Source organism: Polyodon spathula, chromosome 20 (assembly GCF_017654505.1).
Source record: "Polyodon spathula isolate WHYD16114869_AA chromosome 20, ASM1765450v1, whole genome shotgun sequence".
NCBI lineage: Eukaryota > Metazoa > Chordata > Actinopteri > Acipenseriformes > Polyodontidae > Polyodon > Polyodon spathula.
The window spans coordinates 26,567,728-26,594,235 of record NC_054553.1 but is presented as its reverse complement, the minus strand read 5'-3'; the positions used below and the strand labels follow the sequence as shown (position 1 = coordinate 26,594,235).

Below are 26,508 nucleotides of genomic sequence, written 5' to 3'. Positions count from 1 at the left end.
CTCATAGTTGTGCAATTTCTGTCTGTTATGTCACATGTATTATAATATACACCAAAACTGTATATGTAAGGCTGTAATTCTATCTCAGGCTTCTGACAACACTGACAAATCGCTCTCATGATTATATATCAACAGAAACCCTTCATAGAATTAAATCCTTATTATGCACAGTTGAATATACATTAGTCCTTATATAATACTAACATTATTATTATTATTATTATTATTATTATTATTATTATTAAAACACCAGCACCCAACAGCAGCTCTCATGTCCTGGGGAACATTGCCTTGTCTGGTGAGAATATTTCTGCACCCTGAAACCACCTTGCCATCCCTCCAGACTATGACTCAATGACACATGCAATTGTAACCATGGTAATGGCTAATGCATATATAAAAACAATGCAAAAAAAAAACCCATCACTCTATCATTACTCATCAACGATGTCTAAATAAAATGAGATAAGCCCAAATAAACACAGAAGAAAAAAAGACATACTAGTTCATATAGATATCTAGCTATCCAATGCACCCTAAAGGTTTTTTACCTCCCTTTTAGTTTGCTGTTCGTCATGGGGATCTGCAGCCTTTGTTTGGCAGGGTACATTAAGGGCAATTACTGAAATGAGTTTCACTCACTGTTGAAATACACTGGGCTGCTATTCATTTCTACAAGAAAAAACACAGAGCTTCCATTATACTTACTGTATAATGGACTAAGACTTCAAGGACCTTGTTGTCAAAATGAACTTAAAGTATTGCAAAAAAAACCAAAAAAAAAGTAGTTTCATTATCAAAGAGAAAGCTTTTTAAAACCGACATGCCCAGACAGGCAAAAAAAATAATAATAATAAAACACCATTTTACAGCAGCTTTGAAAGAGGACAACACGACAATGCAGTCACACTTCCACCCATTAAATAATGGATATAAGCCGCCTATGAAATGTTACAAACCCATAAAAATGCAGATGCACTCCATTTGAATTATAAAGGACAAAGACGTTAAAATGCAATCAGGGTTTTATATTCCTAAACACTTAGCATGGCTCTCCATCAAGCTGGAGCTTAACATATTTAATTATGGACTCCATTTATTCATCAGAAGCATGTCTACTCAAAAAATCCACATCAAACAACTTAACAAACATTAGTCAATGTGTGTATTAGAAGATATATGACGTCAGAGTGGAATGGTTCGTCTGAAGGTGCTGATAAAAAAGACCATTTCTATTTTTGTTTGAAAAGTACACAACAATGGTTTAGAAACAAAGCTGTAAACAAACTAAAAAAAAAAAAGCTAAAAGGAAAAAAGGGCATGCAGTGTCTTCTAGCTTTTGATCTACTTAATTGGTCTAATTATTTGATTAACTGGACACATTAACACTTCTCTTCAGAATCAAGTGCATTTTTAAAACCATCAACTGTAAAAGACCTTGAAAAATATTAAATATGTCAAATAGAACAGATACCATAAAAATAAAAACTGTGTATAAGTCTCCCACCTTTTTTGATACAACAATTTCAGGAAAAAGCCTATAGGTCACACTGGTGTATAAGTCGCTCCCCCCTTTTTAGGACCCCCTAAAAATAACTAAAAGATCGACTTATACAAAGGTTTTTACAGTAATTAGATCAATGTTCATTGAGAGCTTATACCAGAAGACTCTGCAGCCCTCGAGGACTGGAGTTTGACACCCCTGCTCTAATAGATCTGAGTTGGGTCCCCTGGAAGAGCTCACTTGAGAGAGAATAAAGACTTGTGTAAGTATTATAGGCAGGACTGACACAGCAGAGAATGTTAGGAGCTAATGCAAAGAGCAGAACAAAAACCTCCCAAGGTCAGAGACAGGCTCTTTTCAGTCACAGATAATACAGTAAGCTAGACGTTCACACATGGAAAACAATAGTTTGCTGTCAGAAAATCCCATCATTCTCCAGGGTAAAAAAACCAAAAAAAAACAAGCTCCAGAAACGGTCTCCAGCACTACAGAATATAATTGATTTTGTCACTAGGATGGATAATCATAGTAATAAGATGTTTATTTCTCAGCTAAAATGAAAACACTGCAAATGAAAATAAGGTCAATGTCAGAAATCAAGCTGTTGAATAACATAGTGCTTCTGGAATGTAGGCTGGATGACACTAGGCACCCTTTTCACAAATCAGATATTAAGCAGTTAATAAGGTGGCTAGTTTTTTATTCCCCATTTACAATCAATGTCAATGCACATATATACATGGAAGTCTGACTCTATGGGTGCAATATTATTAAGCACCAAAGAGGTGCTTGCTGTTTTATAACAATACCATGGATAGGCCATCCTGAAATGCATGGGTTAGCCTGGCTCTCAAAACCTCATTTGCAGCTCCTAATTGAATGCAATACGGTCAAGTGATGAAAGCAATTGGATTGGAGTTTTCTATTGGTTTCATCCTGCTTATCCGAGGCTTCATAAGACATAATTCATTCTCCTTTGTCAACATGCATCTTAAAAGGAGTACTGTTGCTAAGTAACATGAAGAAATCTCACCAACGAGTCATCAAGAACAAATAAGAGATAAGTTAAAACTCTGAAGGATTTATGTGCAATAGTGTTGGTAAGGAGAAGCCAATAAGCCTTTTATTTATTTTTCCAAAGCTTTGACCACACAGCATGCTGTCAGTACGATTGAACCTGGATAGCTTGAATGAGTCACAAATACATGATTTCTGTATTCTCGCTGTACGAATGGAGCAGATTGATGAGGATGGCACACACCTACAATAGATATCATCTGAAAGGTTATTTTCTCTCAATCAAGATTAGCCCTGTCATACTGTGACATTCTGGTATTTCTTTGTTTTGTTTTGTTTTTATTGAAACATTATGAACTCACACTTATTAAAAACTGCCCTAATCTATTTATAATCATCCCATTCTCATTAACATTGGGATGCATGTTTATATGAACAAAACAGATCTGACCTGATATAATTGGCACTTAGGGGCATTATTTATAGAAATATGACCTTTTCCAGCACTTTTCCAGATTATTTTGACCATAAAAATAAAAAACCTTGCGGAGGTCTTAATGGCATGGGGTGCTGTAATCATGCAGTTCATTCTAGAAACTGCATGCTTACTTGGTCACTTATATATGTAGTTTTTCATTTTTATTTAAATGTTATTTTAAATTATCACCGTCTGCTACATTTAGAAATATGTGTGTTCCAATTGTTTAGCCTGAAAGCATTTGAAAGTAAGGGGAAAAGCTACCATTTCTGGTAGCTCGGATGGAGGCTGTTCTAGTTCTGTCCTTTAGATGATACTTGATGGTCTAGTACTGAAGTCATACCAACAGTAATTGCTCTCTTTCTCAATATTAATAAGAAATTAAATACCACAGCACCACCTTGTGGTAACACTGAGAACAGCCTTTGTTTTTCTATAGGTAAACAAGAGTAAAAGTACTAAGTGGAATCTGTTACCTGGTCACCAGTGAATATGCTGTTAATTTAAAAACAAACAACCAGCTCTAAGGTACCCTACCATCCACAGGCTCATGTGCTGCTGAAAACGCTATCGATGCATGCATTTTAATTAGCTCTCTTAAATGACACTAGGATTTTTTTTACACACCGCAGGCTATGTACACATGTTCCCATATCATAAAACCAGAACAAGACTAACATTCAACATTCTTGACTTTAATTATCCAGATTTCCCGATCTATCTAGGATTGAATAAAATGTCCTTTACATGAAGTATATAGGAATGAAGTCAGATAATAGGGTATCTCTGTAATATAACATGATATTGGATATGTAACACTGTTTTAATTCCTTGACAATTACATTTCACTTTTTAAATTCATGTTTTCATAGATTACTGTCCTGTTCATGTTATAATATATCACCTGTACTGCCTAAAGCCAACTGCATGCTGTGCAAAAATAAATAAATAAAAAAAATTGTAGTTTGTGTGAAAATGACATTACCCAAATGGTTTGTGATGACTTGCATTATGTGTTTTTTTTTTTGTTTTTTTTTTTAAATCACAAGCTTCTTAAAACATGCCCTCCATCCATCCATCTTGATATTTGTACATTATGACAGACACCAAACGACATAAATCATGGTCAGTGAACAGCACTGAGTATGACGAGCCACAGCCATTAACTTGCCAGCTCAAATTGGAGTCAGTCATGCACAGAGTATCGGCCAAAAAAGCACCCAAGTGTTCCAGGATCTCAGTGTTGCTGTTAATTGTAAGTCACGCTCAATTACCGAATGCCATGCAACAGAGCACGGTTGATGGAAACCTTCTCTGCTCCCCGGGAAAAGTTATCGTGCTGCAGTCGGGGAAAGGGTTCAACTGAATTTGCTTTGACTTCTCTTCTCAAAACCGGCCACCACAAATTAGGTTTCAAGAAGAAGCCTTCTTTGGTGGCTTTGGGTTTGATCTAACATGCAGTTTAATCTACCATACAATCAAGACTACAGTGAAAATTGCAACATACTACACAATATTGTAAAAGTATACTCATTGAGATTGTATTATGTTTTTATACTACATCACGCTTTTGCTTAACAGGGTGTTGCATATCTGCAAGAACAATACCTGAAATAAATAAATAAATAAATAATCACCTATACTTGACTTTCCCCAGGGTATTTACATTAGCTTTTTTCTGAGCCTGGGCACAAAGCTGCATCTCAATAAGGCAAAAGCACCTTTTAAAATAATTCCTAACAAACCAGAAGACAATGCTTTGTCTTCTACAGCAACAGCCTTCGTTTGATCACTTTTCCTATCTGTTGCCAGGGCCATCATTTTCACCTTAGGCGTCTGGATAGTCGTGGTATTGACAAGAACATTGTGTGTTAAAACATGATTACAGGAACCGTATAGAGAAATACCACCCTGCTGGTCAGGGGTGCCTGTGATGACTAGAGTTTGCAAAATGGTTTTTTATTTCCCTTTATTCTCTCTTGGCAAAATGCAATTAAAACAGCTTCTTAAAAAACAGAAGCAAGCGCAAAGCATTGATAGAACGCTATGCATATGTAAGCTGTGGGTTCTTAAAAGGGTTCTGTACTGGGTACTTCGAGAGATTTACAAATAAACCTGCTTCAGAAATGGTTATTCAATCTCGCTATAAGGGTCATCTATCAAAAGCAAGATAGGGTTTTTTTTTCAAAGTAATGTCTCCTTAACGCTATATATGTTTTTCTCGTTCACATCTTGGTGGTCACTTATTATTGTGAGACTGATCTTGACGTCTTGGTATGCATATCACTGAAGGCTTTTCTAACAATCAGATGAATAACAGGCACTTGAGATTTGTTTTTACCATAAACAAAATAGTTAAGCTTTACAACATACAGGGACTGTGAAAAACTACACCACCAATAGCATATTTCCTTTCAGCCTGGACAGAATACAGCTGGCGCTTAATTGGGAAATTGTTTACTCAGATGCACAAACAACTTCCTTTCACATTTACAAAAAACTAACTGAGTCCTAAAAACTGTTCTTTAAACAAAATAAATAACAGACCTAAATGAATGTGGTTCAATCTTTGATAACGATGACGCTGATTTAAATCTGAAGACAAAGAACAATGTTTCTGAGAACCAGAAAAAAATCCTGAACAAACAGCTCTATTGAAAGTCCAGCGGACACCTTAGGGGAAATTCAACACATGCTTTTCACACATCATTAGTGCGTACAGAGTATATTCCACATTGGACCTAACTGAAAGCTGTTAGTCTGCTGTTAGGCATATCGCACCATCATCCACGATTTTCACTGAAACCTGTGCCTTGGATCTTTCCATTCCCTCAATAATTCATGGCGTCAGAATAGAGCAGTATGTTTTCCATTAGACAAATCCCTATACTGCATCCGATTTGCTGACTCTCAGTTTACTGCATGTCTGGTCTGTGAGTGTTGATTCTACAGTATAACATTCACAGAGGTTAAAGCCATGTGATCATGCAGACACACTTCAGAATATCAAGGTTCTGGAGGTGATATGTTTGATTTGGTGTTTACAGGGCACATTCGGATATTCTCGATGCAGTTTCTCATTTCCAAGTCTAACTAGTTATCCTGCAGGATCTACATTAAGAATATGATTTGCTATCTTTCTCTAGAAGACTCAGACAGACTCAGACCCTTGTTTATGATCTCTGCCTAATTCTGAAAGTGTGATTATTTGCAACAGGAGCCTTCTGAATGGCTTCTGTTTGTCAATCTGGTGATTCACTCACTCTTGGCTGTAAATATTTAACTATGAGAAAACAATATTTTTAGAACCTTATCTCATTTGTTTGTAAGTGCCTTGATAAATCATTGCAATTTCCGTTCAGGGACGAGAGAGGTGCATGGGAGCTGAAACATTTACATCATTATGGGAAGACAAACAGCTGCCTTCAAGGGGTGATCTTAGTCAGTGTCTATTCTGTCTACATTGCTGTGCAGCACACAGTTATTGGACGTTGTTTCAACAGCTGCTAACGAAAGTGCAGTGCGTTCTATTAACCCAAGCCAAGTCTGCATTAAAAATGAGAAAACAAAACAACTCCTTTGTAAATCGGCACAAAAGGATAGAACTTAAGAGCCCACTCCCAAGAAAGAACAATTCCAGTCCTGTGGATATGTAATGGATATGTAATATTAAATCATGTACTTTTATGGCAAGAAACTCCACAGACTGTTTGATGGTTTTAAAAGTTTAAATTTAAACTAAGCTCTCTATTATTACTGTTGTCTAGACAACAACACCACACATATGTAACATCCAACTTGGCTAAATGCAAGACAGCAGATCTGTGGAATTAGAAACTAAAAGCTGGGACAGGGCTTGTATCAGTAGGCTGCAAGTCATCAGCAGCAGCAAGGCTGATTTGGTCCTAAGAATCAGATCCCCCGAGTGCTTCTTAATTCTCTCCTGGTCAGAACATTGCCTGCCAATTACGTTATTTACTTATGTTTTTTTTGTTTTTTTTTTAATCCGAATGGCTTTTTTTTTTTTTATCCCCTACATTCTTGGCCATGTGTCTGCTTTCTGTTTTAAATGTGGCTAAATGAGACTCCACCCCACCCCCACCTCACTAAAACATCCACACACAGCTCCGAAAGAGAGACCCCCATCCCCACCTCCCTTAAACATCCACACACAGCTCCAAAAGAGAGACCCCCACCCCCACCTCACTAAAACATCCACACACAGCTCCAAAAGAGAGACCCCCACGCCCACCTCACTAAACCATCCACACACAGCTCCAAAAGAGAGACCCCACCCCCACCTCACTAAAACATCCACACACAGCTCCAAAAGAGACCCCATCCCCACCCCCACCTCACCTCATTAAACACCCAAACATCCAAAAGCTACAACTACTCAAAACTTATATGGGCAACAAAAGGGGCAATCACTTACAGATTAGGCTTTTTTGGCTGGTCATTGGCATTTTGTACTTAATAATATCACTGATAAATCCACTGCTCATGGTGATCCAACACCCTCAGGTGCAACCACTACAGGACAGTTTGTACCTTGTCTCTCCTGGGGCCGGTTTTTCAGAATTTAAAGAGGAGATCAGGATTATTTTGATCCAAAATATATAATATATTATATATATATATATATATATATATATATATATATATATATATAAAACAAAATAAATAAAAGTGGTGTATTACCACAAACTTCTTTCTTTTTTTTTTTTTAAATTAGGTTATATCATTAATAATGTCTTATTAAAAAATAAAAAAATAAAACTATAACCCATTAACCCTACTTCAAAACATTGGATTTCATTATAGGGATTACTTGTTATCTCGATAAATGTAATCCAGCAGTGACATCAAAATGATCCAGATAAAAGTAATCTCGATCACAAAATATAGGATTACACTCTTATCCAGATTAAACATTTGGAAAAACCGGCCCCTGCTTACCAGGTCTATTCTCAAACTGCTTCTAGCAATAAAACACAGTAAAACCTTCAACGTTAACAACTGCCTTAATTGTCTGTCTTGCCTGGCCACTTTTGATCTCCACACAGACTCTCATAAGAAATATGAAGTGCAAGCCACACTCATTAGGACTAGATCACAACCTTCCTCTCTCCCATTAAAGCTGTTAATATTCCCATTATTTTAATGTGTTTAAAGTCTGGGGACAGAATGTTTTGTTTTGATGAGTTAACACAGCGTGCTCATTTTAATTTAAAATGTTGTTTTTTTTCTGTGCATTGCATACAGCAACAACACAACAAATTCAATAAAAAAAAAAAAAATCCTAAATATTACTGGTGTCTGAAATCCAGAAGTTCCCTACACACAGAGGTCCACTAGTGGGGTGGTGTTTTAAACTGAATTTGCTTTAAATTATTTATTTTAAGTTGCCTTTTAAATATGCATTCTGGTATCCAGAGATACATTATTCCAATGTCAAAATGTTACGGGGATTCATACAGTATGTATGTCTATGCGCTTTAAAAATGACACATCTCTTAGCAGACCTTCCATTTCTACACACATGTGCTCATTAGTTCCACCAGAAGAAAGAATGATGTAGGCTTGTCACTGAGGCTCTTTGCCATTCAGATTGACTAACTTTTCCCATTTAAACCCAGAAAACATACTGTACATGCTGTTGGACTACGGAATTGCCAATAAAATCTAATATTATAAAATCAAAACACAGGACTTGCATTTCCAGCCTGCGTAGGATTCAGATGCAATTACTCTGGTAGTCAGTCTGTGGAGAAACAATATTGATCTTTCTAAATCATTAGCATTTACACCTGCACCTCTTCATTGTGAGGTGCAACTGACTCAGTCAATTGCAATGTTTTCGGTGAGGTTAACACAGAAAGCCCACATTTTGTACTTTATGTTAAAAGGGGTTGGCTGTAAGAAGATAACTCATTTTCTGTACAAAAGCTTCTGTTTCATCAGAGCAATGGAAACCAGGTACAAAATGGGATATCAAGTGGTTGAATTGCACTGCGCCCTGAAATGTTTAATACCACATGGGCTGTGTTTATTTCCATTAACTACAACCTGCATTGGCCTTGCACCAGCGTTACTGAAACTAAAATCAAGCCTTCTGTATTTTAACACAGTTAAAAGATATATATTTTTATATCAGTTTCTAAATATAAAATCTCAGTTCATTTTGTAATCAGTGTTGGGAGATTTAGTGTCCCTATGATCAAACATGTAATGTTAATACTGTTCTAAAAAGCATTTGGGTTTATCCCAAAAGCAACTGGGTGTTTAAGTGCAATTACTTCCTTAAATTGATGAACAGCTTGTGTTGAGCGGAAAGAAAAGAGTCAGGTTTCAACCCATTTTAAGGGCATCTTTTCAGAAAACCAGCTTGTGTTTAAGACGTAAACCTTGTATTTAAAATAAAAAACAGACACTGATTTTTCAGTAGGATTAATAGAAACATTTTGGTTCTACATGAATAATACATAAACAGACACCACAGTGAGTAAAGCCATTACCAATGTGGGGCTTTGTCCTCACTCATTTGTTTATTTCTGAATTACCAACTAGTACTTAGAACCAATACATTACCCAATTTATAAAACTGTTTGAATACAGTCACATACAGTGCCTACAGTAAGTATTCGCCTCCCTTTGACGTTTTCAGTTTGTTGTGTTACAAGCTGAAATCTTGATGCACTTAAATGGGATTTTTTTTCCTTTGATTTAAACAACCTACTCAACACTTTGAAGAGGCAAGAGAATTTTTATTGTGAAACAACAGTTAATGAAAAAAACAAAACAAAACGGAAATGTCTTGGTTAGATGAGTACTCACCCCCCTGAGTCAATACTTGGTATAACCACCTTTGGCAGCAATTAAAGCTGTGAGTCTTTTGGGGTAAGTCGCTACCAGATTTGCACATCTGAATCGTGTAATATTCGCCCATTCTTCTTGGCAAAATTGTGCAAGCTCTGTCATGTTGGATGGGGATTGTTGGTGGACATCAATCTTCAAGTTTTGCCACAGGTTCTCAATCAGATTAAAGTCCAGGCTTTGACTGGGCCACTCTAGGATATTTACTCTTGTTTTTAAGCCACTCCAGTGTCGCTTTGGCTGTGTACTTGGGGTTATTGTCCTACTGAAAGGTGAATCTCCATCCCAGTCTTAGGTCTTTTGCAGACTAAAGCAGGTTTTCCTCAAGGATTTGCCTGTATTTAGCGCCATCCATTTTGCCTTCTATCCTGACAAGCTTCCCAGTCCCTGCCGATGAGATGTCATCTCATGCAGTTTGAGCAAGAGAACAGTAAAACTCACAAAAATGTGACTCATGATTGAACTACTATTGCATATATTTTAAAAAATTGCCTTTAGAACTATGCTAGTGTTCTATGCATGGGATCTACAAACAAGATACTGGAATTTAGACAAATTCTTTATGGTGATCAGTTGATTTCTCATATGGGATTTATAATAGATAAAATCATTATGAAGGAACTTGGAATTGCCCTGGGATCTTTTGAGCAAAGGCCAATAGCTGCATTCAGCTGAAGCTGATTGATGACAATTTCGTAAGTGCCCCATTACCTCAATAGCTCAATATAGACCACCTAGACTGAAGTGCTCACAGTAGGGCTATCAGGTCAACGTTGTTCTATTGAATGGATCTTAATAAATGCCACTAAGTTAATGACAGCTTGGCAGCTTTCCTCTTGCTTTTGACTGACATATAAGGACTCAAGAAAGATGTTGCTAGGGAACTGTAAACAGGGTTAGTATGAGGTTAAGTAAAGAAGGGACAATGGTATCTATAAACTATCATTCTGTAAGATAACAAATAAAAAACGCATGCCTAGGTTTGCAAGAGGACATCAACCCTTTTATCCTTCAGCCTATGGTCTAAAAGCTACCATCATGTTATTCTTGCGAAGAAATTAAAGAAACATCATCTGAGGTACAATTCAGTAAAAATGGGAATATTACTGTATTAACAGCAGCTGGCATTTTCTGAATGTACTGCAGCCGAGATAAATCAGTGTAGTTTTCGAAAGATTACCGCAAGAGTATCTACTTTTGGGGGGGGGGGTTTATTAAAGAGTAGCAGGCCTACTGGAAATGGGATTTGAATACAATTGAGCATTTATTTTATGAGTGCTTTGCAGAGAATTGGAAAGAACTAGGACAGGTTCCACCAAACTTTAATCTGACATACCTATTAGTTAGACACCTAGCTAGCTCGTCAAGCGATATAGCCTCGTTTAGCCACATCTGACCTGCTGCAACCAGGGAAGAATGAAATCTTATTTCTGAGCAATCTCCCACAACAGCCTTGTCTCTTCAATACTGTTACAATCATCTAACTTTGAAACACATTATTTTATTTTATTTTATTTTAAACATATCTATTTGGAAAGCAGTTATTCTTCATTTAGTCCTGTTTGAATTCTACAAATACAATTTCTTCTCGCATCATCTTCACACATCCACACAGCTTGACACAAAAGACTAAATAACGTTCATATTGTATTAACTTAAATGTGCGGCTTCTTCAATACCTTGTATTTTGTTCAGAAACTCTGACAATGTATTTTTAAAAGAGCGATTTAAAAGCTGATTCTAAACTTATGTTACCACCAGCAACACTCACCGTTTCATGTGTTCCCTGATTTTTATACTGTGCGTTCACTTAGCATATGCAGGTATTCTGAATACAAAGCTTTAGATGCAAAGTTGCTGCCCCTTCCTGATAGCTCCAAGTGGAAGTAGACCATTTGAAGTACAACAAAAGAACCAGGGAGATATGTAGATTCTCAGAGGACACCATCCTTGTGTTCTGAGAAACACCCAGATGCAGACAAGTGTCACTTCCGCTGTGGTTAGTATTAACAGACCATTAACATGTCATTAAAATACCAATAACGTGCCATTACAGACAACTAACACTTTCATTAACAGTTTGCGCCTATCAGACCTTTGAAAGTTAGCCATACAGTGCATGGCATCTCTATTCTGTATCCGTCGTTAGTTATTCTGTACCACATACTAACTAGAACAAATGCCCTAGACTATAGTGCATAGCTGCTGTTAGTCTATCGTGTTCCCTGCCTTGTACTGTACACACTCAATTACATAGTTGTTGATGAACCCAGCATCGTGATCTTTTCATGTTTAATTTGTGTTATGGCCTGGATAACAAACCGTGGAAAGATTCTGCAATTAAAGGAACTGGAATAGACCATCATTCTTCAAATTCGCACTAAAGAGGCAGGGTTCCAGTACAGCAAGTTGGAAAGTCAAGTATGTGAAAATGGCAGAGCGAGGAGGATTTTCAACATGGAGTCCTAGCCTTCATCTGTGTTCCAGGATCTCATCATTCCTGTTCTGTGCTTGAGTGGTGTTCATGTGAACTCTGTCAATGACATCACTGCAAAACCATTCACCACTGTGGGATATTAAACACCCACAGACTGTCCATGGGACTCATCACAGGTAATGACCGTGATTATAACCATGGTCACGGGATAATACTGTGCATGGACACTGGCTGGAACTGATGGGGACAATCACATTTCCAACACATGTCGATCATGCGTGAACACTGGTCCTTTTCAATATAGAACCAAACCACAATGAAAACCCACTATGAGCTGATGTGACATCTGGCATGAAAAGCTAGTTTTTATTTATATTTTTTACATTATGGAAGCAAACAAATAAATAAACAAAAACAAGGCTGTCCTTAAAAATCAATATTTCTCAGCAAGGCATTATACAGTATAGGGAATTTCAAGCGCTGGCCTTTGCCCTTCGGGAATTGGTTGTTCTCCAGCCGTCTGATTTAATCATGAGTTTTCAACAGGTTTAAATCAGGAGCTTCACTTTAAATCTGGTCGACATCAAACTGAGATGCCTGTGTTGAAATTCTGACCAGCAGTCTAATAAAGATGCCTAAATAGGGATTCAATTTCGGAAGTGCCAGGTCCTGTTAATTTACAAGTCTAAGAGTGGTGAGGCCAAGACTCCATGAATAAAAGCACTAGTATGACTTGGAACATTATATTTCACCATTTACGTTATGTTATACCACTAGCAGACTGGGAAATAACTGCAGAATTGCTTTACTGTGGTTTGACATTCTATTGAGAGTGTGGCTGGACTCAATAAAAGCAGAGATGTCTCCTCTTAGACTATACTCCTTCTTGTTCAAAATTTGTTTTTCATGAGTCATGATGGTTTATTTACCTCTCAGGGGTCCTTCATATTCAATGTTTTTTTTTTTTTTTTTTTTTTTTTTATTGTTACAAACTATTCAGTTACCACTTTCATAAATACTGCACAATCAAATACGAAATCTTTTATAGCTTAGCATGTAAGTATGTATTATCTAAAAGAGCAGTTTATGAAGGTCTTTACACAAAAGCGCAATTTTCAACACTTCTTATATAAAAGAATACTGCTAATAAAATACAAGACTAATTAAATGAGCCAGAAATTAGCCAGGGAGTTGGTTGTGCCTAGTACTGTAAGATTAACAGTTTGATTGCGTTTTAACAAACTGCATTTTGGGGGAAATGCCTTGATAAATCTGGCCCAAAGTATCACACACAGAAAAAAAAGAAATTGCTTGTCTTTCGTGCTATAAAAATGTGTAACTGGCTGTTGTTTTTTAGTGCAACTGCAAGGATGACATTGAGTTGTGATTGCACTTCAGTACTGCACACTAAAGTCCTTGGAGTGGATTAGCCTGCAGTACACAGTATATCGTAGCAGCCTGTACTAGCAATCCACCTTGACTTGTACATCATACAGCTTTAACACATCCCTGAGAACATGGTTGCCATTTTCATGTATCAAGACAACATGCTAGCTTTCTCTGGGCAGCGATTTCCTTTCCTTTGCCCAGCAATGAAACATTGGCACCGAGATCCAACTGCATCTAGTGCTAATCACAAGAGAACTGAGAGAAAATGTGCATGCTGTCAACTGGGATGTTTGTGCCCTGCCACTATTCTTATTATAAGCCTTACTCAGTTTTGAATTTGCTCTGGTCTCAATGGAATATAACAAACAGCTTTATTCTCTCTGTCAACAGCTTCAGGTTGCTCACTAACAGATCACTGTGTGGCCCAGGGACTGAGCAGCCTCTGACACGGTTTAATTTAATTTTGATTGCAGCCTATGAGCTAAAGCATTGTGGCTGCCGATGCAACCTGCCATCAGGCACGCTACTCCAAATGCTTTTCTGATTTTGGATAAATAAAGTCATTTTGTAAAGAAAAAAAAAAACAGTAACCTTTCTGTTTGTCTTAATAAACTCAAAACAAAACTATAAAACTGAGTTTAAAATCGAACTTTGTCTACCTTAGCCTCTCTCCAACACCTGGCAATGCATCAAAATACTTAAAATCAGCCCCCAAATCGATCAAGGCTGGCAAATTCTGCACAAGATTTTAAACAATTCCCTCTCAGAAGAAAACAGCCCACAGACGTGAATTATAAAAACAATCTCTGAAGAATAAACAATAACCTGTTTGAAAAGCTCTGGATTCCCTGCAGCATTCTGATTGAACAGGCAGTATGAATCTTTATGTTTCACTGCCCTCTTCAGTCCCTCACTAAGCGTTATTGATGACCCATCTGTGTTAATGTTACTTCTGTCTCTAAAAGACAGTTACCGCACCCTGCAGACCAATAAACAGTGCTTCAGATACTTTAAGTTCACAAGACAACCAAAGATAAATCTTAAAAGCTTGTAACATAAGAAGGTGTATTATAAGAAGCCAAGATATAAACTACAGAGAGGTAATATATAATAACATATGACATACTTTAGATTTAGCACTTTAGCCTAAATCTAAAGTATGTTTAACACAGGTCTGATTGAATGTTGTCATCAAACCTGAAGATTATGTAAGTGCTGTCAATTTTTTTTGTAAGTCACAAAATTCAGCAACTAGCATCCTGGTCATGTCCTGGTTAGGTCATGACACAGAGAAAAGGCAGAAAGGTAGCATTCGATGGGAAAGGAAATAACCTTTCTGATAAACAATGAAAAGGCACAATTATCTTGGGAAGTGTGGTATACGAGTCAATATCCTGCCAAGATGACATGAAGAATGTAGTCGTTGGTTTTCTAGACCATTAGCCAACAGCGGTTTGTTACCTTGTGTATACTGAAGAGCAGTGAATACTAGAGGAGTGGAGAGATTACTACTTCTCAGTTATAGCTGTGGTTCTGAACAACTGTTCAGGAATTGGAGATGAAACCCTCAAATTGCCACTGCTCTCTTAAAAATGCAAAGCTGTTTCTAGTTATTAGTGTAAAAGTTTACTTTCCTAAATGGAGCTGGACATGAACTATTTTAAAATACTGCTATCACATGCACAAGCAGGTGCTTGCTACCAGCATCCTATTTATAACAGAAAATATTAAAACTAGGTTAGATCCTTTTCAAAATGTTTCAAGTCACTTATTCCTTTGCACATAAAAATAAAATAAAGCTTAAATTACACAGTCCAGATATTAATAAGAAGTATACAGAGACTGGCCTTAGGGCTTTTGTATCGTATTCATTTAAAGAAATGCTTGAGAAGCATACAGCTCACTGTGGCTTCGGTATCTATAGTGACCTTTATAGGTATATAACATCCTTGATCAAAATGAGTGATGCAGACAAAAAAATAAACCAAAATGCCTTTTAAAGGTTATTTACATACCCTGAAGACATGAGATTTCTGACTTTGGGCTATAATAGCCTGAAACTGATAAATAATATACATATATTAAATATATATATATATATATATATATATATATATATATATATATATATATATATATATATATATATATAATTTTTTTTTTTTTTTTTTTTAATCACAAACAGGCAGCACATTACGCTTGGATTACAAATAGTCAAAATATTATTTTGTTCTGAAAAAACATACAGTGCCTTGCAAAAGTATTCAGACCCCTGACCAATTCTCACATATTACTGAATTACAAATGGTACACTGAAATTTCGTTCTGTTCAATATTTTATTTTAAAACACTTAAACTCAAAATCAATTATTGTAAGGTGACATTGGTTTTATGTTGGGAAATATTTTTAAGAAAAAAAAAAAACTGAAATATCTTGCTTGCATAAGTATTCAACCCCCACACATTAATATTTGGTAGAGCCACCTTTCACTGCAATAACAGCTTTAAGTCTTTTGGAGTAAGTATGTACCAGCTTTGCACACAGTGTCGGAGTGATTTTGGCCCATTCTTCTTGGCAGATTTGCTCCAGGTTGTTCAGGTTGGTTGGACGACGCTTGTGGACCGCAATTTTCAAACAGTGCCAGAGATTCTTAATGGGATTTAGATCAGGACTTTGACTGGGCCACTGTAGGACATTCACCTTTTTGTTCTTGAGCCACTCCAATGTTGCTTTGGCCTTGTGCTTGGGATCATTGTCCTGCTGAAAGGTGAATTTTCTCCCAAGCTTCAGTTTTTTAGCGGACTGAAGCAGATTCTCTTGCAGTATTTTCCTGTATTTTGCTCCATCCATTCTTCTTTTAATTGTAACAAGATGCCCAGTCCCTGCTGGTGAGAAGCATCCCCACAGCATGATGCTGCCACCACCATACTTCACTGCAGGGATGGTGTGTCTTGAGGCATGGGCAGTGTTAGGTTTGCGCCACACATAGTGCTTTGAGTTTTGGCCAAAAAGCTCTATCTTGGTCTCACCTGACCACAAAACCTTTTCCCACATCGCAGGGAAGCAGGGAAGCAGCTGGGTCACTCTCATGCTTTCTGGCAAACTCCAGACGTGCTTTCAGATGTTACTTTTTGAGTAACGGCTTCTTTCTTGCCACCCTCCCATACAGGCCAGTGTTATGCAGAGCTCTTGATATGGTTGACTGGTGCACCATTACTCCACTCCCAGCCTCTGAACTCTGTAGCTCCTTCAAAGTGATTGTTGGCCTCTCTGTGGCTTCTTTCACAAGTCTCCTTCTTGTTTGAGTGCTGAGTTTTGAGGGACGGCCTTTTCTTGGCAGTGCCTGGGTGGTGTGATGCAGCTTCCACTTCCTGATTATTGATCCAACTGTGCTCACTGGGATCCTTCAATACTGGGGTTTTTATCCAGAAAATGTGACAGCAACTTTAATGGTTCACAGGTGGAGGCCAATGGTAAGGTAATTGTGTCCTTCCACAGCAGAGGGGTTGAATACTTATGCAAGCAAGATATTTCAGTTTTTTATATTTCTTAAAAATATTTCCCAACATAAAACCAATGTCACTTTACAATACTTGATTCTGAGTTTTAGTGTTTAAAAATAAAATATCAAACAGAACGAAATTTCAATGTACCATTTGTAATTTGGTAATATGAGAGAATTGGTTAAGGGTCTGAATACTTTTGCAAGGCACTGTATAATAGGGGTAACCTTGCTCGATCACTTAAACCTCTGGTCACAGCTGTGGAGAAGCTATGAACCAGGCATAGCACACTGTCGCACAACTTCTGGTGAGGCGGTAAATAAGTGCAAGGTATTTTTGTCATTTCTACCAAACAGGAACATCTGATTTTTGTATCCGAATACATGTCAAAATAACATTCATTCAAATATTCGGATATTTGTGCCAGCACTATGTTAAATATTAATTCAGTTTCACACTAATTAAGTGTTATGATCAAGTGAGCAGTAGCATAGACGTGTTTAATAAATGAATTAGTTATCTTTAAAAATGTCAATTAGGAAAACTGGAATGTAAATCACAGCAATATTTCTATAATTGACAGTAATAACCCTACATTTCTAAAATGGATATCATATTTTGAAAGGTGTGCATAGTTTTTCAATTCATAAAATCAATGTGCATCAACTTGAAAAATAGAATGAAACACACTGCTACTTATTACTATAACAATAATACTGAATACAAAGTTTTATTGCCAGACTTGTCTGAATTTTAAGTAATGCAATGACGTGTAGGGATTATTGCTATTAAATCTGAATCATCATGTGTATGGTACTCGTCATCTTGAAGGAGATGTACTGTACTGTGAGTTCTTTTTCTCTTTGTGGTAGATTCTGGTGGTGAGCTCACATGCAGGTCACCAGGATTATAGGTTGTATAATTAATCAGATTGTGATTCAGACCATCGGCATGAAAAAAACTGGACTACTAGTGTTTGTAGCTTGGTTAATACAGTACACCCTCACTATAACGCTGCTTCGGCTATATCGAACCTGGCCCCTGAACCTCAAATAAAAAGATAATATAAACACACACTGTCAGCATCCCGGTCTGTACACACTGGAGACAACTCCACAGTGAAGTCAACTCTTTGGTCTTAATAAAAAGCGTGCGCTGTGTAACTGTTCCTCCGAAATGAAACTTGGACCAAACAGTTTTGTTATAGCGAGGGTGTGCTGCTCCTTGTGCTCACTCTAAACAACATGCAAAAACAACCAATAATAATACGAACTCAAAAGGCAAAAGCCTCGTCAAAGTTAACAACTTAAGCAAAAGTTATTTTACATTCATTGTAAAATCTAAATAGTGGCATTTTCAAATCCCAGCAAAGAGAAGCATGGCATGGCTGCTAGAAATTGAAATGGGTTACAAGATAGTCTTACATATTTGATTGGGATCATAGCATTTCCATCCCCTCTGATCAATTAAATGACATCAACGTCAGGGCAGGGCTGGGATATTTAAATGAGATGTCGAAGAAGCAGCAAACCCTCCTTCTGCCTTCACTCTTATCAACAGATAACTTTGTTTAGCAGCTCCTCAGGAAATAACTGTGCTGGTGCGGTCATAAAATAATAAGATATTAAAATGGAGTTCAGGAAACACAGCTTTGCACACAATACATCAATCAAATCTTAAAAATTGCAAAAGAACTTCAGTCAACAGGAGAAAAAAGCCATTACCACATATTAAGACTTTGCAACAAGCAGTAAAATGTATTTTAAAATATTAATTCACAGCTTTTCCTTTCGCTTTTGACCAGGTTTCAACTTGGTTTTCTGATTACAAACAGTTCTCTATTATAATAAAATAATCACATTTTCTTCCACTGCTTGGCTCTGGATAAATTGAAAAGGCAAACTGCCTTTAATCGCAGCTGTAAATTCTACTTCTGCATGTCATAAATAAATTAAAAGCCCATTAAAAGCAAATATTTGGCCTTGACTGTATGTCTAGCGAAATGTGTTTTTGATCCTGCAGTAATGCACCAGGCATCTTTTCTTAAATGTAGTTTCATAAGAGATGAGCTAGCTGTTGAAAAATAACTGCACTGACAGAGTGCTTTATGTATGAATACCCTATAATAAATGTACACTGTGCGCTTGGACATTGTGCTCATGTTCTTTGAACTGCTGTAAAAGAAACATTAGGGACCTCTCTCTTTATAAAACACAATTCTTACTAAAGAAAGACTTTCTAAAGGCATTTATAATTTGAAGAAAAAGTACCAACAGCAACAAAAAAAACCAAAAAAGCATAGTAACTGATATTGGTGCAGGGGGGCTGCACAGAACATGACCAACTGCCAGAGAAAACCGTATTGAGTTTTAGAAATCTTATTGAATAGTATGTGTTTATTTTATGTAAACTAACCAGGGAATGCTGAAGACGGACTCTTACCTGGGATGTTGTGAATTGTGATGGCGAGGATCAGGAGCACAATGCGACGCCAGCTGCTTCTTGATCTCTCCGGCAGGTCTCTGGAATTGTGGGACAGGCCCTGGTCTTCCACAGGGCTAGTAAGAGGACCTTTCCTTCTCAGGTACACATCCCCATTCTCTACTTTATCTAAAAGAGGAGAGGAAAACGACACATTAGAAAAATAATAAACTGCCTTCAATACTGTATGTTGGAATTGACACTATTTATTTATCCCAGGGAAAATATTTTTAATACCCCATATTTTGTAAGTAAGCTGAAAACTGATTAAACTACCCAAACAAACCAGTTTTGCAAAAAATTTCCTGAAAGAAAGAAAAGTTAAACAAAAGTAACTGGACAGTCTTTTCAATAGGGCTTCCAGAACCATCCAGCACAACGCAACAGTGGAGAAATTCCACAAGTCCAAATTTTACACCCCGTGGCAGGGATACAGAAGGGATACAGAACACTACAGAGGAATAAATGCATGGTAATTCTGTACAATACCCTGTGAACCTTGTAAGGGAGTCACAACACATCAAGAAGAGAAAATGAAGCGTCTGTGGATGTATTAGGATGTTGTTATCGCCAGTGCAGGGCTCTGGCTGGACAAATACAGTTTTCAAATTCCGGCAGCTATTACTGTGAGTTTCTCCATTCCTGAATAATCAAATAGGCCTATTTTGGAAAGTATCAACTATATCAATAGTTTTTATCAGTGGGAGGTATAAAGCCCGTTCAGTATTTATGGTTCTGGATCAAGCTTCTGGTGTCTGTAATGCAGCCCGCAACAGACAGGAAATCTTACGCCTGGCGTCCTGTACTTCATGACCATTGATTAAAAGGTTAAATGACTAAGGGACAGCAAATCAATACGATTCAATGCTTTATTGTTGCCATTTCTTATACCTTTTACGGTCTCACAATTAAGAAAAGTACTTCATTCCCATCGTGGCAGCTAGCGAAAAGATTCACTTTAATCACCTTTGTGTAATCCATGGGAAGAACCGTGAGTACCGATACTTTACAGTACCACCAAAGCCTCTGCTGTGAGAATGATAGACTGAAAAAGGCTGCAGGTTTTCTCCCAGTCTGTGCCTGTACGGGGAGAAGACAGATCCAGACTAGCTTTCCTGCAAGAACCGTTTCATCTCAAGCGAGATCCTTCTCTCGTCCTCTAGGTCATCCATTAATGTAACCATAACTACGAAACTGTCAATCACAGGATAAAGTATGTAAAATACTTAATAAGTTGAAAAGTATGTTTAAGAATACAAGTGGTATCTTTTAGTGTTTTCTATGACTTCAAATAGCAAATAGCTTGAAATGCCCCCCCCCCCCCCCCCCCCCCCCCCCCCCCCCCCCCCCCCCCCCCCCCCCCCCTTATCGTTCCCTTACCATACCATGATGTTTGTAACCCTTCTATGTGGCTAAATCGTATTCTACTGGTAGAGTAGTGTTCCAATATAAAGAATTCTACTGTACCACTGGAAAATGTAGTTTGACAATAAAAGACAACCTTTTTTTCACTCCAGCGGATTTTACCAAATGGCAGAATAGCCCCATCAAAACAGAGACATAAAATACATTCCACTAGAAACCATTAAAAAAGCAAGGCAGAATTTTTATCCAAATGGAAAACTATTAGCCAGATGTCCTTTTTGGAAGATGACTGAGCACACCAAGCTGTGCGACAGAAGCGAAAAAAATAATTATAAAAAACAATTCTTTGGATAACACCGCCCACTTGACCCTACTAGAATTTGTATAATTTTTTAAGAGGAAAGAATCCATACTGACTGCTCTTGGGTGGGTCGCTGTCAGAGATGCCCTTTATTCTACACACAGTGTAGTGTGCTCAGAGAGAACAGGCTCTGCCACCCACTTCCTGATGACACTGCTGGCAGCTTTGGGTTTATCACAGCGAGACATGACAACATCGCCTTCACATGGCACATGGCATGTTTGCGATTAAACAGTTAAGAGTGATGAGGATAAAGCATGTTCTGTGTCACTTTAAAAGACAACGAAGATCTTTTGATTCTAGTCCTGTAATTCTAGAGTGGGTGGGAAGGTCCAGAGGTTGTTTAGTTCTTAAGCAATGTCAGTGGTACTAAATATTTCAACACACCAACAGTGAGAAGTACTATTGGAAGGCAAGCTTTGGCTTTTGCTGCCCCTCAGACTGGAATAAACTATGCATAGATCTGCAGTGCCACTTTCTCATTTTAAAAGACAGTTGTTTGATAGTTTGAACTAGCCTTGCGATTGTATGTGACGTGAAATGAATACAGGAATTGTGAAACTGTGTGCTTACTTTATGCTTGTGTGTAACTAACTTTCTCCTGCCTTACTCCTGGGACGCCTTTGTAAACGAGCTGTTTGAAGATCAGGTGGCTTTTACACCTAATAAAATGTTAAATAAACAAACAATATATGGTGGGAGCACCTCCTGTTGACATGAGCTGATAAAAGGACTGGAAAACAATTAAACTGCATTTAAAAGTGTCAAGATGTAATAAAATATATATTTTTTCAATATGCTTCAATGCTGCCCTGCAAAGACCAGTCTGAGCATCCCAGAGAGACGGCTTATAAATGTGTGGGTTGTGGACCACCCAGTGGGGAGGGTGGTATGACAAGCAGGGTTACTGTAAATCATAACCCTTTCAGTCACTGCATGTATATTTGTACCTTGTGTAGTTTCCTATTCACGATATACTTTATAATGCATACGTCTTAGCTGGGTGACTCACAGTACCCCATAGTGATTAAATGAAAAAATGACAACTTACAAGGAAAATTAAATAAGCCAACACAAAAATAATCAAGTGTCTTTCTGCAAGCTGTAGACATGATGTCATAATAGCCTTCTTGAAACCTCAGACTGGGTAAAGACACCCAATACCTGGCATCCTCACAGATGCAGCAATACAATATCAGCAGCCACCAATACTGCACAGCAGTCCTAACCTCGCAATGTGACGTAAAGTCCAACATACCTTTAAAGAGAGGTGTGCTCTTCTGCAAATATTGTCAACATGCTTCACCTCATGTACTGCACCGTGTTCTAGAAAGCACCCTGCAAAGTACTGGGAAACTAATGTATTGCATATATTTTAATTGTAGTTAAACAGAATTAATAGATGGATGAGAAACGCCAAAGTGAAGCACATTATTAACACCACCCTCCCTTCCCCACCAGCTGTTAAGTGTTGCCAGGTCATAGTTGCAGGTGGTAACAGCTGTCATTACTGCTGCTACCAGGTGACAAAGTAAGTTGTCATATAGTCAATAAAGATATTAATGGTTATTTTCCATTTGTATAACTTGTGCAATTTTTTTTTTAAATAAAATACAATAAACAAAACAATTTCTGAGAAAGTGGGCCTGATAAAATGGAGGCTTGTTATATTTTCTGCCATTTTTTTTTTTTTTGTTAAAGCACAAAAAATTGAACAAACAAATTTAAATGCAGCGTTGTTACATTTTATTATTCTTACAATGCAGTGTTGAGAGGTGGCCATTAAAGGCTTTTGCTTTGAAGTCAAAGTGCTTTATACAATGCATTTTTTAATTTGAGGTGAACCTACACAATTCTAGATTGTATTAAATGGCTTAATGTCTACAAGCCCTGCTGACAGGCAATAACAATTACCTCACACCGCGACTAAGTGCTTGTGTCATTCATGATAATCAACCTGTTCTATTAACCCACCCACTTAGTCATTTGCTAACTGCATCTCTTCCCTTCCCAGTCCTGTCTGACTTTAATTTAACCTAACGACACCCACACCTGATTACCATGGCCTCCCCATGCAATTACAGGTTAAGGTTTTAAATAAGACTGCATCATAGTGTTATTATAAGGTTATTTAAATACACTGTACACAACTACATTTAGCCTACAATATATAAAAACCCTGGTGAGAGCACGCTTGAGAATACTGTGCTCAGATCTAGTCCCTGCAAAACAAAAAGGACACTGTGACCTTAGAGAGAGCAGTGAAGAGCAACCAGATAAACCACAAGGCTTATAGCAATGACCTATAAAGATGAGGGAACTTACTCTATTTAGCTTGGATCAAAGAAAAAGTTGAAGGACTAGACTGAAGTCTTTAAAATCTTAAAAGGAGCTGACAAAGGCAAACCTACCCTTTTCTTTATTTCCTCATGAATACAGGGGATCTATTTAGAAACACCTATGACTGAAAGCATATTTTTCTGAACCCCTTGAAATGTCATCATGGTATGAGAATCCAATACTTTTCTTTTTGAAGTTATATTCCAGGTTAATGCTTGTTTTTGTCAGGTTCCCTTTATGTAACATAGTGGAAAGTATTCTTAAGTTCATCTCTCGTCAACAACAAAAAATTGAGCTAATACAAAATGTTTCCTAGGGTTCTGTACAAGAATGTGTTTCTGAATTGAATAAAACGCAACATTTTTGCCTTTGTCAACTTTATTCACAGGGGCATCAGCAAGCAAGAAGCAGAAGAAAAATAGATTCCTTTTGATGTGCATATAAAAGTCTTGGCTATGAAAGAAACAAGCACATTTCATTTCAGCATATTGTTTGCAGTAAAAGGAAATTCTAACCAATCATATTTATTTTTCACTCTTCTAGTTCAAGCCTCTAGGCTGTAACACTTTGTTTACAAGGGCGTTCTACATGATAAATTGTTTTCAACGTCCTGGTTTTTGTAATTGTGTGCATTAGAGATTGCTTGTTGATTGCAAAGGCTGCAGAGAGTTAGCGTTCCTAATTACTCCGTTCCAATTGCTGTGTCTCCTGAGTAAACTAATTATGCAAGTCTTCCAGCAATTATGCAGGCAAAGTATAGTGCAACATGAAAACTGCTCTTCATATGAAGCTGCTGGTTTTGAATAATTTCCTGTTACTATAAAATATTACTTGCAGGCAGTGTGGATCTTATATAACTTAAGATTTTGAGACAAGTATACTGAATAACACTGAATTTATTCATCAGTTTATAGTCCTTAGGTTAAGGGTCTACATTTCAGCTGCAACCTTCAAGAATAACCAGTTCTACTAATCTTGACATACTGCTAAAATGATACAGCCTATTTTCTTTTCAAAACTTATTGTGTTGAAACATCAATTTTATTCTTAGCCACTGCCCCAAACGTTATTTAATTGGGTGTCTTTTGTTTGCTTGTCTAATCGACAGTGTAGGCTGCTTGTACTGAAAATAAAACAGCTTGCAACTGATCTCTCATTTTCTTTTATTCTGGACAAGACAGCTGTCCCCTTATTACCCTCCACTGTACACAGAAGCTGGTCACTTTTCAATGGGGTCATGCCATGCCGTGCCAAATCAGAAGACGGCCCCAGGGTCATCATCTCTGAATGCAATGAAATGATCGGTGCTATAATGTCTTTACAGTGGGGTTTGTAGAAACACATTTTAATGGGTAGAAACAGCACAAGTTTCTGGAGTAACATCAAATGGTACACAAGGCTGCCAGTCACACACATACAGGAATTCATACTTCTGTCTCATAGTGTACATGTGTCCATTATACTGCAGGAGACTGTGATGACTTAGACAGATACTTTTATGCAGAGTCATCCTCCCACTTGTTTTTGTTAAATTGTGCCACTATGGTGCCCATGCTAAATACTACCCCATGCTTAATACTACACACATGATATTACACATAAACCTGCTTTTTTCATTATACAGTATAGACTTCTAGCATGATCATAGCATGATGGACTAACTGACAAGTCCTGATAATTGTATCACATTCAGAATCACCGACACAATTTTTATCAAGTTAAGAACACCAGCAAGGTTTATAAGGCAAACTCATGGTTGTTTTGCAGCAATAGGCTGAATTTTGTGAACTAGCCATCTAACTAACAAAGTTATTGTTTCAATGCAATGCTGAGAAAGTATGAGATCAGTTTATATCAGTTCTTACCACCCCCCTTCCCCAACCCCCTGACTCCCAGAGAAGCAAGCCTTGCTGGGTGCTGCTCGCGGCTGCAGCAGCTGGGGTGAACAGTGCCACTCTGCATCGATCTGCCTGTCAAGTCAATAAGGTTGGCAGCCGAGACATTTCTGTCTTGCTGATAGCTGCAGCTGCTGCCACGCTGGGATGATGCCTCAATAAATCACAGCGAGCAGACAGAAATAGACTGTGTAAAGATTGGCTATCTAATTTGGAACACGTCTACTATAGGAATTACTTTTCTCAGAACGCATTACAACTTTTGGCATCAACTACAACTTTTCTAAAACCCAGTTCCCTCCATTTGACTTCAAAGGACTGTTTCCTGGTTTGGTTTGACTGCTCGGCTCATTATCAAGGTATGTTTTAGCACAGTTCTGCGGGTAAGTCACACAAAGTGGAAGAAACGGTGAAAGAAAATGGCTCCTTCCTTTTCAATTATCATTTTTCTCTAATCAATCCAGACATTGTTATTTTTGAACAGTATTAATGTGATGTGGTCTCTGTAGTGTATAATTCTCCATTCTCTGATGGCTATTAAGGCATTATTAATTCCCATAGTCAAATTAGATACAGTATTACTAGACTGGGGTGCTGTTATAATTCATTAGCAGGCCTTGTTTGACTCTGGGTGGTTTAGGCCATGCTAGCAATGTTTCATCTCAAGAGAAACTCTTCAACTCTCTGTCTAGAAACCAATGGAGAAGTAGGTTATTTTAATAATTTTTATTATTAATTTTTTAATTTTTAAATTATTGCAGCACTGAAATCTTGAAAATAGGGTTCCTCTGTATCAAGAACATATGAGTATCTTAGTCTTTTAAGACATGCAAACCACAACCATTTCGTTTCAATAGATCT

The 26,508-nt window shown here is 37.5% G+C and overlaps 1 protein-coding gene across 3 annotated transcripts in view; it reads right to left on the bottom strand.

Annotated features, from left to right (window-relative positions):
• LOC121295511 (zinc transporter ZIP11-like) overlaps positions 1-26,508 on the bottom strand; it is a 135,452-nt gene that overhangs the window by 37,971 nt on the left and 70,973 nt on the right. For all 3 annotated transcript variants that reach the window (XM_041220209.1, XM_041220210.1, XM_041220212.1), the window contains one exon: positions 19,648-19,815. In XM_041220209.1, coding sequence (XP_041076143.1) covers positions 19,648-19,815 — 168 coding nt within the window. The remainder of the gene's footprint in view (positions 1-19,647; positions 19,816-26,508) is intronic.